The sequence below is a fragment of the Aulostomus chinensis genome, chromosome 20, assembly GCF_037954235.1.
Source record: "Aulostomus chinensis isolate RoL2024-O1b breed Wild chromosome 20, RoL_Achi_v1.0, whole genome shotgun sequence".
NCBI lineage: Eukaryota > Metazoa > Chordata > Actinopteri > Syngnathiformes > Aulostomidae > Aulostomus > Aulostomus chinensis.
Genome location: NC_141339.1, coordinates 12,267,684 through 12,282,454, shown reverse-complemented (window position 1 = coordinate 12,282,454; position 14,771 = coordinate 12,267,684). Strand labels below are relative to the sequence as shown.

Below are 14,771 nucleotides of genomic sequence, written 5' to 3'. Positions count from 1 at the left end.
GCGATGTATTTTGGTTAACTTGACAGAGCTGCGGCAAAAGAAGAAGCGGAAGTGGAAGCAGCTCTAAACCGGAAGTAGCTGTATCAACCAATCACAGCATGAAACGCAAGTTTAGCGGGGAATTCAGTTGCTATGTTCAGGAGATCTGTTCGCGGGAAAGACAAACCTCACCTCAGTAACAAGGGGGGCAGTAGCAGAAACGGATCTCCCAAACTTTGCAATATTATTGAAAAATAAGTCCGATCAACTCGCCTGCCTCTGGAGTGAAGGGATGCTGTTCCGCTCGATTGTTGACCGACGACTCGGCAGGCGAAGGCAGAATGGTGAGAGGGTTGTTGTGTTGTAGAAAATATCTGGCGGATCTTCGGGTACCATTTTGAGAGATCTTAGGCGAGGTTAGCATGGTGGATAATCTAGTCACTTTTCATGTACTACAAACATTTAACGTTGATTTTAGTGACAAAACCTGTCTTGTCCTAAGATTTTTGGTGGCTAATAGTCAAACGAATCCAAGTTTAATTTATTGGCACTGACTTAGACTCATTATTGTAGTAAAAGTTTAGGACTATATACGTTTCAAATAAGTATTCTCATACGTACAGAGTCTGATGGCTTTGGCAACATCTGGAAACGTGTAAAATAATAGAACAGATACTCAACACTGATGCATTTGTGTTATGTCAGACTAAACTATGTATGGTAATACCTGCACGTCTTAGATATCGATAGACATTTGCAATTTTTTGATATAGTGCTCTTGAGCCAAGTCTCTTCTTTACCAGGAAACAAGTGGTTAATATATGAATTATGTTTTGGAAATTAAGAGAAAATGTTGAAATTCTCAATGTTTCTTGTATATAAAATGTGAATATCAGATGAATGTAAGGTTTAAATATATCATTTCAACATTAGTAAATATCAGCTACTTCAGTTGTAAAATACTGAACAAAAAATGCAATAAAATACATCCTTAAAATTCTTCATTTGTATGTCTTTTCCCAGCCCTCCCTGCTCACCCCTGGCCCAAGTATCCACTGAGCTCCCTGGTGGAGGGCTACCAGTGTGTCCGACACGATGAACACATCTTCTACGGTCACCTCGGCGATTCTGTGCCTCCGTTCGGATTAGCTTTCTCCTCTGGTAACACGCCTGTGTGTTAATCAACACACGTGTGGGTAAAGGGACTGTTTCTACTTGTCTAACTTGTGTATCTGTTTTGGTTCAGTGAGGGAGATGCGGGACGTCCTCGCAGTGGCTAACGAGGAAGGCATCGTCAGGATCTACAACACAGAGAGTCGTAGAGACCCACTTCTTAGAGGTTTGACTCTGGTTTCTTTTTTTCACACTTCTTCTGTTCATCATCAGGAAATCTCACTGGCTAATGGTGTGTTTGAATATTTGCAGAATGGCTGGCTCATGAAAATGCAGTTTTTGACATAGCATGGGTGCCAGGAGAGTCTCAGCTGGTAAGCTCAAAAACAAAGATTTCTTTTAAAATGTGCAATGAACTTGCCTTTAAGACTTTGTGTGCAATTACATGAACATTTAATTTCTTATTCATCTTCATTTTCTTATTTATGTATTCTGATTTATTTGTCTTCCTTTTCCGTCGCAAATACCTGTTCTTATGACTTTTTATCGGTCGCGTGTCACCCTTAGGTGACCGCAGCAGGGGACCAGATGGCCAAGATGTGGGACGTGAAGTCAAGGGAGCATTTGGGCAGCTTTAAGGGCCATCTCTGTAGCCTCAAGTCTGTCGCATTCAACCCAGAAGAGAAAGGTACATTACTTCATGTATATTTGTCCCTTGTTTACTAGTGTAGCACTATGCAAGCACCAAAGCACCTACCAGGAAGGAGAGACTATCAATTCTGATGTAAAGTCTGACAAAATAAACACATTTTAGTTCATATAGTGTTTGTAAAGAATAGGAAACAAGCTTAGAAATTTAATTAGACATTCAAATTTAAGTTTGTTGGTGTTCACAATGCTTGTTTGTCCTCTGTGTAACAGCTGTGTTCTGTACTGGTGCCAGAGATGGAAATATATTGGTGTGGGATACCAGGTGCAGCACAAAAGGTATCATCTTAACTTACATTTGGATAACTCGGAAAGGAATTTAGGAATAATTTGATGAATTATGTAATCGGCCGAGCATTTGATTCTATTTATATTGGTCTCAGGTGGTTTCTACAGACCGGTGAAGCAGATCAGTGGCGCCCACAACAAGGCAGAGACGAACCCGCCATCTAAAACCAAGAAGAGAAGAACCAGCACACGTGGATTAGCTCCCAGCGTGGTGAGTCAACAACTGACCCGTCTATCTAATGCGCTTCACTAAAGGAAGTCCTATCTTCAAATGCTTTGTGTATTTTTGCAGGACACCCAGCAGAGCGTCACTGTGGTTCTGTTCCGAGATCAGCACACACTCATCTCTTCAGGCGCTGTTGATGGGTAAGAAAGAAAAAAAACTTGATTATCAACAAGCAACAATTACTTAATATATGGACATTTAAATACGTTACGACAATGAGACTCAACACAAATGCGTGGTGATGTTGATTTTTTTGTTTTATTCTGTCCAACCAGAGTCATAAAGATGTGGGATCTGAGGAAGAACTACACTGCGCACCATCATGACCCTGTTCCTCTGCAGACGTATCCATACCCGGGTTCTTCTGTGAGAATGCGACTAGGTTAGTTCTGCACTCAAATGTGTCTGTGTTTACATTCAGCTTTGTGCAGTTTACAGTGAGGAATTTTCTTGTTTTTGCAGGTTTTTCCAGTGACTGAGATAAATAGGAATTTTCTTGTTTTTGCAGGTTATTCCGGACTTGTTCTGGACTCCACAAGATCCAACGTCATGTGTAACTGCACTGACGACAACATCTACATGTTCAACATCAGCGGGATAAAAACAACCCCGGGTAAACAATGGCTTCACTCAGACTATGTTCTTGTATTTCTCTCCTGAAAACAGCTAGTTTCCCCATTTATCAGTAATTTATTACCGGTGCACGACACTAGATGGGGCTATAAACTTCTGTCCTTTGTAGCATCCAAAGCAGCAGAGAGCAAAAACATCATAGTGGGGACATTTTGGGTGGTCCTCTGTATCTGAGACACTTATAAAAGGCAGTTTAAGGGTTAAAATGTCATTATTAGAACTGGGGCCAAGATAAGGTAAGGGTTACTGTGTGTGTGTGTGAGTGTGAGAGAGAGAGAGAGAATCTGTTGTATGTCCTGGGTGATATCAAGTCTTATATACCTTTTTATGAAGGAGGACAGAATATCTGCTGCTCTGTTTGCAATACGGGCAGCCATCTTGAAATTCATTTCCATACAAAAAGTGCATACCTAGTAGTCCAGTAATTGGGGGGGGGGGACTAAATACAGAAATTAATGTAAAGAACTATTGACTTGATTACAATGTTCATTATTGTCTGTTTTCCTCCACAGAGGCTGTGTTCAGTGGCCACCAAAACTCATCATTTTACATCAAGTCCACTATTAGCCCCGATGACCAGTTCTTGGCCAGTGGTTCCAGTGACAACCACACATACATCTGGAAGGTACATTCACATTACTGAATGAGATTCTTCTTCTCCCGCTGTTCTGTGTTTTCGAATATTTGTGATGAAATACACGATTTCTCGGTTTCCAGATCTCCGATCCTAAACATCCTCCCGTGACACTTCAAGGTCACACTGAAGAAGTGACATCAGTTTCATGGTGTCCAACAGATTTCACTAAGGTGAGACAACAATCTCACATCCTCCTTTGTGTACTCTGGGTTTTATCCAGGGAACCAAGAGACTATAACATTTTCATGAGGTTGATTTTGGTTCTTTTTAATGTCCCTCGCGTTTGTGGCAGATTGCTTCCTGTTCTGATGACCACACTGTTCGCATTTGGCGGCTTCATCGTGAAATGGATGGAGCACAGTCTTCGGTGGGAGAGGCTAACCTTGTGGGCTGGGCACGTCCTAAAGCTCCCATGAGTATGTACTTCAACTACTCCACTAATTATGTGGATTGACAATTAAGAGTAATTTTTCTAACATCTTTTAATTCCAGGAGCATGTGAAATATGAAAGGATTTTCTCATAAATCATTGGTCTTGATTGCAAAATGTCTTTTGAAACTAAACTGTAAACTAAACTAAACTTCTGGGGTTCTTAGAGCCTCCAAGCAGGGCTGAGACGACCCCTGCTAAGGATCAGAGGAGAGAGAGACTTGAGGGCCTGGTCTCCCCTCAGCTTGCTGCCTGTGCTCCCAGTGGTGCTGCCCTGCCTCTTCCCTCCAGTACCACCTCACCTGTCCATTCTAAGGATCCCCAAGCAGCTGCTGTTCATCCGAGAACACCATGTTCAATCCAAACATGGTTGTCCCCTAGTCATGGATCTCCCACTCAGTCCAGCCCTCCACTGCGTAGGATACTGAGCCCGCGTCCCCAGAGCCCGGTGAGCTGCACCTCTACAACAGAGCGACGGACCAAACGCAGACTGGAGACTGATGACTCTTCATCTGCTGGCTGTGTGGCTTCAGAACAGTGCGACTATGTTACAGAACTCTACCCCGTGGCTAAAAGAAGCCGAACTGGTGTATCCTGCGGTGCTCAGAAGAGTCAAGTACAAATGTACTGTCCCTCTGAGGACATGCTAGCCTCGCCAAGACGGATTGACAAAGAGAACTGCTCTACCAGAGGAACCGACTGGCTGTCAGCAATGGCGCAAAAGAAGAGAAGTCAAGGAAGCCCTCGTATTCCCCGAAGCCCAAGTGGTACAAAAAAACAAGAAGGCAAGACGCCAGCTTCACCGGTAAGCACAAAAACCATTGAATCCAGAGTCGCTGGGACACTATCACGTCCTGGCGTCTGATGTAGCTGGAAACCTTTCCAGATGAGTGGAGGGAACAACATCAGCACTATTTAATAGTGGAACTTCTTTTAGCACAGGCTGAAAAGATTTTGCCATTTCTTTCTGCTGTGTGTGTGCTCACCCTGCACTGTGAGTGATGTGGAATGTTGCTGCTCTCGAAATTCAAGCTTACTGTTGTGCATCTTCGTTGAAAGTAATTGGAGGAAATGGATTAGAACTGCAATGCACACGCTGGAGAAATGATTAACATCCACCCCTCCTCATCAAGTCTTTTTTTTTTTCTCCCTCTCAAATCTTGTCTTTCAGATCCACCGCTCCCGACACAACATGAGGAAAATCTCAACGTATTTCACAAGGAGGTCTATGGAGTGACCAAGCTGAGCCTATCCACTAATCCGTGCGTGTTTAAAATACTATATTTATGGTATTTTTTATTGGAATCTGCTGTGTATCCACCTTACCTTACAACATTAACCTGTGCTGCATACAGAGTGGCTAAACAGTCATTTAGAATATTTTATTCAAAAGTTTTCACCATCTGAAGAGACCGCTTTTTCATTTTAATTGGGTTGTGGCTTTTGCAGTTGCCTCCTACACAATTTTCTACTGCATAGTGCAGCATTTAGTTGAATAAATCTTCCACATATTTGCATTTAATACAAGTACCCACATTTGATAAAGCTGTTCAGGAAGGTAAACCATCGTGATTTTCATGAGGTTTTCATGTATTTTTTTTCTTCTCTTGAGCAAATGCTTGAATTGTTTGTTTATATGTACAAAATAGCCAATGATTGTTGCTTGGTTTGTTTGTATTTAATTGATGCATATCTGCTGTGGTCATGTTTTTATTAAATGGAAAAGAGTTTTCAAAGTGTTCTTCATATTTTTTTGGGTGATTATGTTGATTGGTTGCAAGTGTCTATTCAGGTTGTTTTAGTGGTAAAAAAGCATGCATTTACCTTGTAATTTAAAGTAAATTTGTAAAGATAAATCAACATTTCGAGTTGCAGATATTCATTTTCTCAACATTTCTTGATTTGGGTTATAAATTTTGATTCCCAGGGGGATTAATATTAATATTTTACCGTTAAGCTTTAATTTTTAGCCCAAGGAATATGTTGAAACGTATCGGTACTATATGTACAGTTTGGAGGGTGAAAGTAAATTTCCTTGGTAAGACTTAGAAAAGAACAATCGAGCGTCGAAAGTTCAGTTAATTAAATTAAATTGTTATTAATAGACAATTTTTATTCACGTGGGGGTCTAGTGGAAAATACTGCTCCATCTCTAACAAAAGATAACACCTTGTTTAGCGGTGGCAATGTCTGAACATTTTTTTTCTCCCAACATAAACACTCCCGATTCGTACTCTTCAACGTCACATATTTGTTTTCGCATGTCACATGGTCAGAGCCCACTTTTGTTCGTTTTGATTGGTTTAAAAAGTTTTCACTTTTGTAAGCCTCCCTTTGCGATTGGCTGCTACAGACGTCAGTCAACGGCCTGTCAGGCTTCGCGTTCTGCCGAACAGCCAAGCGAGACAGACAGACAACAACGGCTGAACGGATGTACTGGAGTGTTTATGGCTGCCTTCTCAGTCAGAGCGACGTTTAAAGATCTATACAATTTACTCCTTGTTTTCAAATCGTGTTAAAACGAGATTTCGATCGTATATTCAACGAAGAATGTGTTGAGGACAACGTCAAGCGACACAGCTAACTTTTAAGTGCTAATGAGACACAGCCGTCGAGCGAAAATGAACTTCATCGATCGCAGATAGTTCGTCTGAAAATATAACCGAAGGAAGTCACTCAAGAAGTAAAACTACCGTTTCGGCTTTGACTTCGTGCTTTTATAAAGGGCAACGCGAATTGCATGGGATAGCTACCTTTTCTAACTTTGTTCCGCGACGGTGGTGTTGTGGCATATATTAGCGTCAGCTAAATTAAGCTAGCTAGCTAGGTGCGTTAGCTGTAAGCCCGTCAGTGCAGAAGTTAGCAGCGGACTGTCAGAGCTCTCCACCCATTTTAGTCTACTTTGCTATTATCATGTCTGTAATAATCTTTGCAACAGGTAGACATTTTTCAGTTGTAATGATGCAGCAAATCCAAATAGACAGTTAGAGGCGTTATTGTCATTTTTTGTGTACCGGAGACTTGGGTTGCACTGAGCTATGTTGAGTTGTAGTTTGGCTTTTTGATTCAGATATTGAGAACCATTGTCTTAAAGAAATCACCTTAATGATGCTGTCTTTGAAATGAATCTAACCCCATCACCGACCGACCATGTTGGATCATATAGACTAACATCAGCCTTGGACTAGAGACCAGCTTCAAGTCGTGTAGTGTGTTCCACATTTATTGTGCTGGTGTGAACTGTCAGTACACGCAAGGGAACCTTCAGTTTGAACCTACGGATACGATAGCTTGTCTGCAAGGTTTGCCGTTGTATGCATCAAAATGTCGGCCATCTCCGCATCCGAGAAAGTGGACGGGTTTACGAGAAAGTCCATGAGGAAGGCCCAGAAACAGAGAAAATCCCAAGGCTCTTCCCAATATCGAACTCAGAGCGCTCCGGTGGAGCTTTCACCGCTTCCGCAGCTTAAAGGTTGGTAAGAGGGTGTTTTTTTTTTTTTTGGGGGGGGGGGGGGGTGTCATGCCACTGCTAGCATGAACATTATAATTTGCCTATATCATCACAGTCTGAAGATGGAACTATATCTTACAGGCCGTAATGTTGGAGACTGTAACTCACAGAACTAAAAAAAAACCATACATATCCGTGGCACTTAATTTGACATTTTGGTGAATGAATTACATTCCGTGGGGTGTGGGCTCACCTGTAACCTACTGAGCTGTGTGTCCAAATTAGTTCCAGTGGTAGATTTACTACCTCAGGGTCATCATGTAGAGGGCAGAGAAAGGCAAAATGCACCAGGTGAAATATGACACTGCTGGATAATTATATGGGTGGCCACTGTCAAACTCTCTTGTCAGTGAAGGCTGAACTCCTATGCTGTTGGTGTCCATGTGAGATGTACTGTATTCCGATCAGGGTTTGAATCTGAATTTATCTGGAGAATCTGTTTTTTGCTCCTAAAAATGAGAAGTCCCATGCATAATGTTTGTTTGAGTTGTGTAGGTGGGCAGCATTTTTTTCCAATCCACGTCAGAAAGATTTTATGCTTTGCTCTTTCCCTCCCCATGACCAGTTTGAGCTCCAGTCTGTGTTTTCTAGGTAGGGTTATCTCTGGATTTGATTGGTGCTGAGGAGCAGTAACAATGGCACAATCAGTTGGCTTCATTTACCCAGACTTTTGTAATTAATCTAAAGCACAGAAAACCACTGAGGTATATCTCCTGAGAAATTGATGAAAAGGTCCTTAGTATTTAATGGCTCTTTCCTCTGTTCAGGATTCACCTATCTACCAAGGTTCTTGAAATCAGCTTGGTAGATCTGTGTGATCCTGCTGGCTGACAGACAGATGATTCTGAATAGGCACCGGTAATAACTGGGGGACTGCACCACAGCAGCATTGAAAATGGCCATGAACAGCGTGGTAGCAGCTGCCTTGTTGACAAGTTTGAATGTGACAGCCAGTTATACCATGATCTGGGTGAATGCTTCAATTCAATTTGCGGCTGGGTGTCCACTAATTCTTGATAAACAGACAGTTCTAAGTAGTCCCAGTCAAACTGGCCTGAATATGTTATTAAGAAATGTAGCCCCTCAGTGTGTCATCCTCTCTACAACACCACAGGATGCCGGCAGACACAAGCTGTAACACATTCACTGCTCTTCTGAACATCCTGACAAGTTGCTTCATATCCCATTCATAAATCAGTGCTGTGGACAGTCCATATGTACTATTGTTTGTTCATGAATATATTGATCTGGAGACAAAGATATGAAGAACTAGAAAAATGACATAAGTATGAATAAATAAATACAGAAATAAATAATTGAATACAGAAATAAATACAAAAATAGATATATTTTGGTAATTATAAAGGCAGTAATGCTATTTACATTTGTTTAATATGTATTTCTCTCCTTCTATCTCTACATTTAATTGATTTATTCATACATTTTTTGCCCAACATTATTTCTGTATTTATAGATTTATATAAGAATTTATTCCTATATTTCTACATTCATTTATTTCTGTACGTGTTAATTCTTTAGGTAGGTAGGCGATCCTAATATCAGTCTAAGTCTGGTTAGATCATTTTGATCAGATCTCACTTGCCACCTTGACTTGTGCCTAAGATGCATGGCATAGGATAGCCCTTCTCTCCCACAGTGTCTGCCCAGGAACTACCATCACTCCACCTTGACTGAAAGCAGATCGATGGATTTGAAAATAAACTTTCAGTGAGCTGATTTGGTTTCTTAACTGTCTCTGGCAGGTTTGCCCTCAAGCACTAGTTATTAGATTGAGCTGAGCCCCCCCCCCCCCCCACCCCCCCCACCACCACCATGGTTTGCATACACGACTGTGGTGTGTTTACATCCATTGTCAGCTGCCATATCCACCAGCACCATTTCAGCTGCGTTGCATTTTTGCCTGCCAAGCATCATTAACTTACTCAGATTCAGCTGATTTGCTTGTAGTCCCTTGGTTTGTTAGTCTCTGTATGTTAACATACAGTATGTGGTTACATTGTGCCCTTTTTTCTGCTTTTACTAATAGGAGTCAGCACATTTTATTTAATTTATTTATTTTTCAAAAATTGACCAGGTTCACTCTGCTTTTGATATAGGGACTTCCTGTCCGGCTCCATCTACTCTGTGCAGCTTGATGTGCATCCTGTCAGCCATACACAATGTTATTTACTTTGAAACTTAGTAGCTAACATTAGCTTTCTGTTCGGTACGTCAGCCCCTGTTCTATGAGCTGAGAAGACAAGATTTATCTGCCAGTGCAAAGTTGCACCTATCACTTGTTGTATTTACTGGAATAGTGAAAACTGTTTTCATTGTGAAAGAACTTTGTTAAAATGTAGTTTATTAGTCAAAACCTAAGGGTATAACCACAGAGACGAAATGATTGCTTGGCTTTTGAGTACAAAACACGTAAGTGGAGATAATGCCCTTGAAGATTTTTGTAAGCAGGTTTTTTTTTTCTTTTTAATCGGGTGGTAATGGATTCCACAGAGCCAGTTCATCTCCCTCTCATCGTCCATTAATTCCTGAGAATCACCACCTCGTCTGACATTGTTCTTGATATAATCCTCTTTTCTTCTTCTATAAACTCAGTGATTTGTGTCTCCTGATTGGTCCATAAATAAGGATGAACGCATATCCCATTGTAAAGAATAGGATATTGTGGTAATGCTTTAAGATATTTTCTTCAAATCTGACAAACCCTCACTTGGAAGTGAGAATGAACTGGTTAGATATTGGTGATTTAAGGTCAAAGGTCAAGGTGACTGACCTTTAACAAGATGTTTTTTGGCCTTATAAATGTAATGTCTTTATATGAAGCCCAGACTTTCACTCGTACTTTGAGATTAACTGATTTGATTGTGATGTTCAAAGGTCAAGGTCACTGGGACTGAACTGGTTGGTGGATGCACACAGCTATGAGGTGTCAATTCTAGTTTACCACTGCATCAGCATCTTCTCAAGTTTTTCCAAATTGAGGTAGCCTAAATGATAAATTCAGCTGGACTATTCTGTTCACGAGAGTCCCCAGACAGAAGGAACATTTCTGAAGCAAGTTGTAGGTCATAAATGACATACTGCAAAGACGCTTCTTCCCTCCTGCAGTGGAGAGGCTGGAGTGTTTACCGCTCCTGTTGTGTGATAGACACTGAAAAGATGAGTCACTCAGAGACCAACATCGTTGCCATGGCAGCCACAAGCCTTGAGAGGAAGCCAGGCAAGTGGTTTACTTTCCAAATCCAGACTGCTTCATTTAGGGTGGTATTTCTGTCACTGGAGTGAATTTTTGAGCCAGGCCATGATCTCGAACCAGACTTGTGCTGCCCTTACAGTTATTATTGTCAACTGCCAGACACTGTCAGTGCAGTGAGAAAGTAAATGCATTTTAATTTCATGACAACCATGTTCCCACAAAAAGTCAAGTTTTGCTTTGCTGCTCTGTTGTGGTTTGTATTTCCTACTGTTTCATAGTGAATTTAAGAGGACTATTATTCACCTTCTACTGTCACATCCATGGATTCTATCATCGATGGTTTTTCAATTGGTTGAGAATGCTTAACCATGATTTACAAGGGCTAATAGACTTTTCTCACATTCTTAACCTTTCATAGTAGGAATTGGATTGATAAAGCCGATTGTGTCAGCAGTTCAGCAAAGCCGTACAGGTTAACTCCGTCCGAAACCTTCAGCCAAGAGGGCTAGTAGATAAACAAGTTCAATGACCAACAGTATTTTTACCAGCCAAAATAATAAAGTACATCTCTATGTCACCTGCACAGCTGTTACTTACATTTTTGATTCTCACTTTTCACTGTAAATTACAGCAAAATGCAATATTAAGCTGAATCAAAGAAGTGCACATAAATTGGGTTATATTACATGCAGATAAAGGAAGCCTTTAACATTCACCAACAATTTCCAGGAGCTGATAACTGGGTTAAAACTTTATGCAAGAAAGAATGCAAAGAGTTCGAGGGCAGATATATGCCGTATCCCAAATTGTCCAATATAGCAAGGTATTTTTTGCCAGAATGCTGACAAAGCTACTGAATCTGCATCAAAAAGCTTAACATAGAAGTTCCCAAAAATAAACTCAACAATTTGGTTAAATTGTTTCCAGTGATTTGAGGTTTATGTATGAAGTGGATTCAACTTAGGTCAGTCCTTCCAGACAAATGAAAATTTGAGTTCTTTTTTCTGATTGTTGCAGGCAAAAATCCTTGATTATGCGACACATTTCCTTAAAAAGTGTGATGGAATATGCAGGATAGTTATGCAACTTTATACAATGAAATAGCAGGAATTTGCAAAAATTGCGGGAACTTGCAATAACTGCCATTTGATGAATAAGAAAGAAAGCGATTCCCCCAACACTCTGTTCTCACCAGGCTACTACCTTAATGTAAAGAGTCATTTCCAATGACTTCCTATGATAAGCAAGTGTACTACGTCACAGGAAGTGCTGGGAATATGTTTGTATTCTCATGTTGTTTTATTTCAGACAGAAATAAACACATGGCTCAAACTTACAAAACGCTGAGTCAAACAAGTTCCAAGTTTATTTTATTTGGCAAATGAGACCGATTTGCGGACTTCATCATGCCTTCTTCACGGGGTTTGCAGCTTTCTGATGACATCACTTCACAACATTCCCAAGGCAACAGGAGGAAAATGGCTGCTATTGTGTGAAGTAAACGCAACATTTTTCTGCGGAAATGTGACTTTTTTGTAACAAAAAAGCGGGGATTATGAAATCACGCAAGCCCTACATATTTTGTGCATTTTGCATAGAAATCAGCGATTTATGTGGCGAAAGTGCGGCATCTTTGAAGAAATGCAGCCCACACATACACTTGTGGACTTGAGCTGATTATGCATTGAATTATGCGATCGAATAATCGCATTTTTCTAGAGGGACTGTTACAGTAATTAAAGGTAGCTCATTTCAAACTGGGGTTTTGTGTGTGTGTGTGTGTGTGTGTTTGTGTGTGTGTGTGTGTGTGTGTGTGTGTGTCTTGCTACATGTTGAAGACTAGGATACATATTTAACAACAGAGTGAGGACATTTTTGGAAAGTGAGGAGATCTTATCTGGTTGTCACATCTTCATTGGGATGTTTAAAGGTCAAACATTTGGGTTAGGGTCAAGGTTAGAATTATGTTATGGTTAGGATAAGGGCAAGGCATTCAGTTTAATGGTTAAGTTTAGGGTAAGGGGCTGGGGAATGCATTGTCATTGAACATCCCACAAAGGTTTAAGTACAAGGATGTGTCTGTGTGTTTGCATCTGTGTTGCTTTCCATTTGGACTTAATATCTAGTACACAATTGATGAGAGTTGTTAGATTATTTTAGAATGATTAGAACTTTCTATATTTGTTCATATCTAATATATTTTGTGGGAAATCTCAATGTCGCTTTTTCCGAGTATCATGCAGCCCTTAAGTGCATGAACCCTGCACATCAGTCTAAATCTGTTTCTCTGTTGACCAGTGTCAGTGGTTAAACTAGACTGCGTAATGAGGAGTTAATGCACTGCAACCCAACAGGCTGTTCCTGGTAACTACCAGTCTGATCACGTCCTACAGGGACAGTGCTATGAGCATCAGTGAGCTGTTGCAGACATTTATAAAGCTGTAGTCCGGAAATGTTCTGACTTTTAATTTCATTTGGGCTTATGGGATGTTACTTTTGTATCTTATGTCTATATTATTTGCATCACTTCCCATCTGAGAGTTTGTTTTATTTATAGCATCCTTTAACAGTTGCTTACCACATTTTTGTTCTGTTCATGACAAACATGTTCACCCCATTGGCCTATTGATTGACAAGTGTGTACTACAGTCTGTTTCCATCATCTCTGCCAGCATCTATCAAATCGATACATAATGTTCTCTTTTGTGTTTCTCAGCAGGGGTGTTCACATTTTTGTTGTAGCTAGTTTTCATTATGACAGCATGACCCTCCACCTGCTTGTATGGAATTTCTGTTTCAACTCTATATTGTATTGGTAGAAGATTTGACACTTTCCTCTGCCAAGGAGGTTATGCAGTGTTTTTCCTACCATTATGTGTTTTTCACTGTGGGACAATTTTTGGGACCTGACTATTGTGACATGTTTAAGGCTTGGTTACTCACTACATACATGAAAAGGTCACTATCACTGCTGAATTCCACCTGTTTCTCAGCTCACTTCTGACAGAAGCCGTTTCATTACAAATTTGCTCAGATGTGGCATGTGTCATTTTCTTCAAACCGCTGCCGCTTTCTGTATGGAAAACGCTCATTAGGTAAGAATCGCAGGCAGGAATTTCATCATAGTGGTTTTTCTTTCCTCACCACGGTTTAAGTTACTTGTGTTAGACATGAAGCTCACTCGAAAACATTCTTTGCTCTTCTTATCTTTAAGTCCTGCACCTGTAACTAACTACTGTCTATTCACCAAACTTTTAGTAGCCTGCAATTCTCTTTTTTTGACTTAAAAAAAGAACTGTAGCCTCACTGGATAGGTTTATTCAAACAAATTTGGTGGGAGACCAGTCAAGATGGGGTTTTTTTTTGGTTATTTTTTTTGTCTGTGCTATACATAGAGCCTGCAGCTCTCCTACGATGCTCTTGGCTGAGCGGTTCCCCTGGAGGCTGAATGCTTCAGGATTTGGTGTCACCTTTGACCTTTTTGAACTTTACTGGTTTGCTGGTATGTAAACTCTGACCCATGCGTACAAATGCTTTGAGGAATGGGAAAGTAGGTGATGAGGAGATGAATTGATTCCAGATTCTTTCAACGTTGTCGTTAACTTCCCAATGGTAGTGTTTTTATTGTAGACTTGTACACACTTGTTTTTATTGTAGACTTGTACACAGGGATACTCGTGGTAAGTTTCCTCTAAGGCTGCGACATCATCAGGTGCCATTTTTGTATTTCCTGTAGTTTTAATGTGTAAAATCACTGTCGTGAAACCAGTCGTCAGACACAAAGACAATGCAGCAGCACACTTGATCGCTTACGCAGGGATTGCTACATTAGCAAAGTCTGTAAATAATCCTCCTCCTCATCCTCAGTGTACTTACAATGCAGCTAAGTTCAACACTACAAAGCTGACGTATTATTGAATACAATTCTTTATTCAATTCTGTCAGGACACTGCTGTTTGATAACTTGTGTAGCCACCAGCCTGATATCTGTAAATGCATGAATGGACCAACTCCTTAAGCTGATTAAAAAGA

The 14,771-nt window shown here is 40.6% G+C and overlaps 2 protein-coding genes across 3 annotated transcripts in view; both read left to right on the top strand.

Moving 5' to 3' along the window:
* Positions 1 to 123: 123 nt before the first annotated feature.
* dtl (denticleless E3 ubiquitin protein ligase adapter) lies at positions 124 to 5,749 on the top strand. Its single transcript, XM_086188791.1, has 15 exons — positions 124 to 323; positions 1,003 to 1,140; positions 1,226 to 1,318; positions 1,405 to 1,466; positions 1,660 to 1,780; positions 2,014 to 2,079; positions 2,184 to 2,299; positions 2,381 to 2,454; positions 2,590 to 2,696; positions 2,823 to 2,927; positions 3,460 to 3,572; positions 3,665 to 3,754; positions 3,877 to 4,000; positions 4,182 to 4,819; positions 5,186 to 5,749. The coding sequence occupies exons 1-15, from the start codon at positions 272 to 274 to the stop codon at positions 5,249 to 5,251; spliced, it is 1,965 nt and encodes a 654-aa protein (XP_086044917.1). The 5' UTR covers positions 124 to 271; the 3' UTR covers positions 5,252 to 5,749.
* Positions 5,750 to 6,379: 630 nt separating this feature from the next.
* ppp2r5a (protein phosphatase 2, regulatory subunit B', alpha isoform) overlaps positions 6,380 to 14,771 on the top strand; it is a 30,563-nt gene continuing 22,171 nt past the window's right edge. For both annotated transcript variants that reach the window (XM_086188793.1, XM_086188792.1), the window contains exon 1: positions 6,380 to 7,486. In XM_086188793.1, coding sequence (XP_086044919.1) covers positions 7,339 to 7,486 — 148 coding nt within the window. In that variant the 5' untranslated portion in view covers positions 6,380 to 7,338. The remainder of the gene's footprint in view (positions 7,487 to 14,771) is intronic.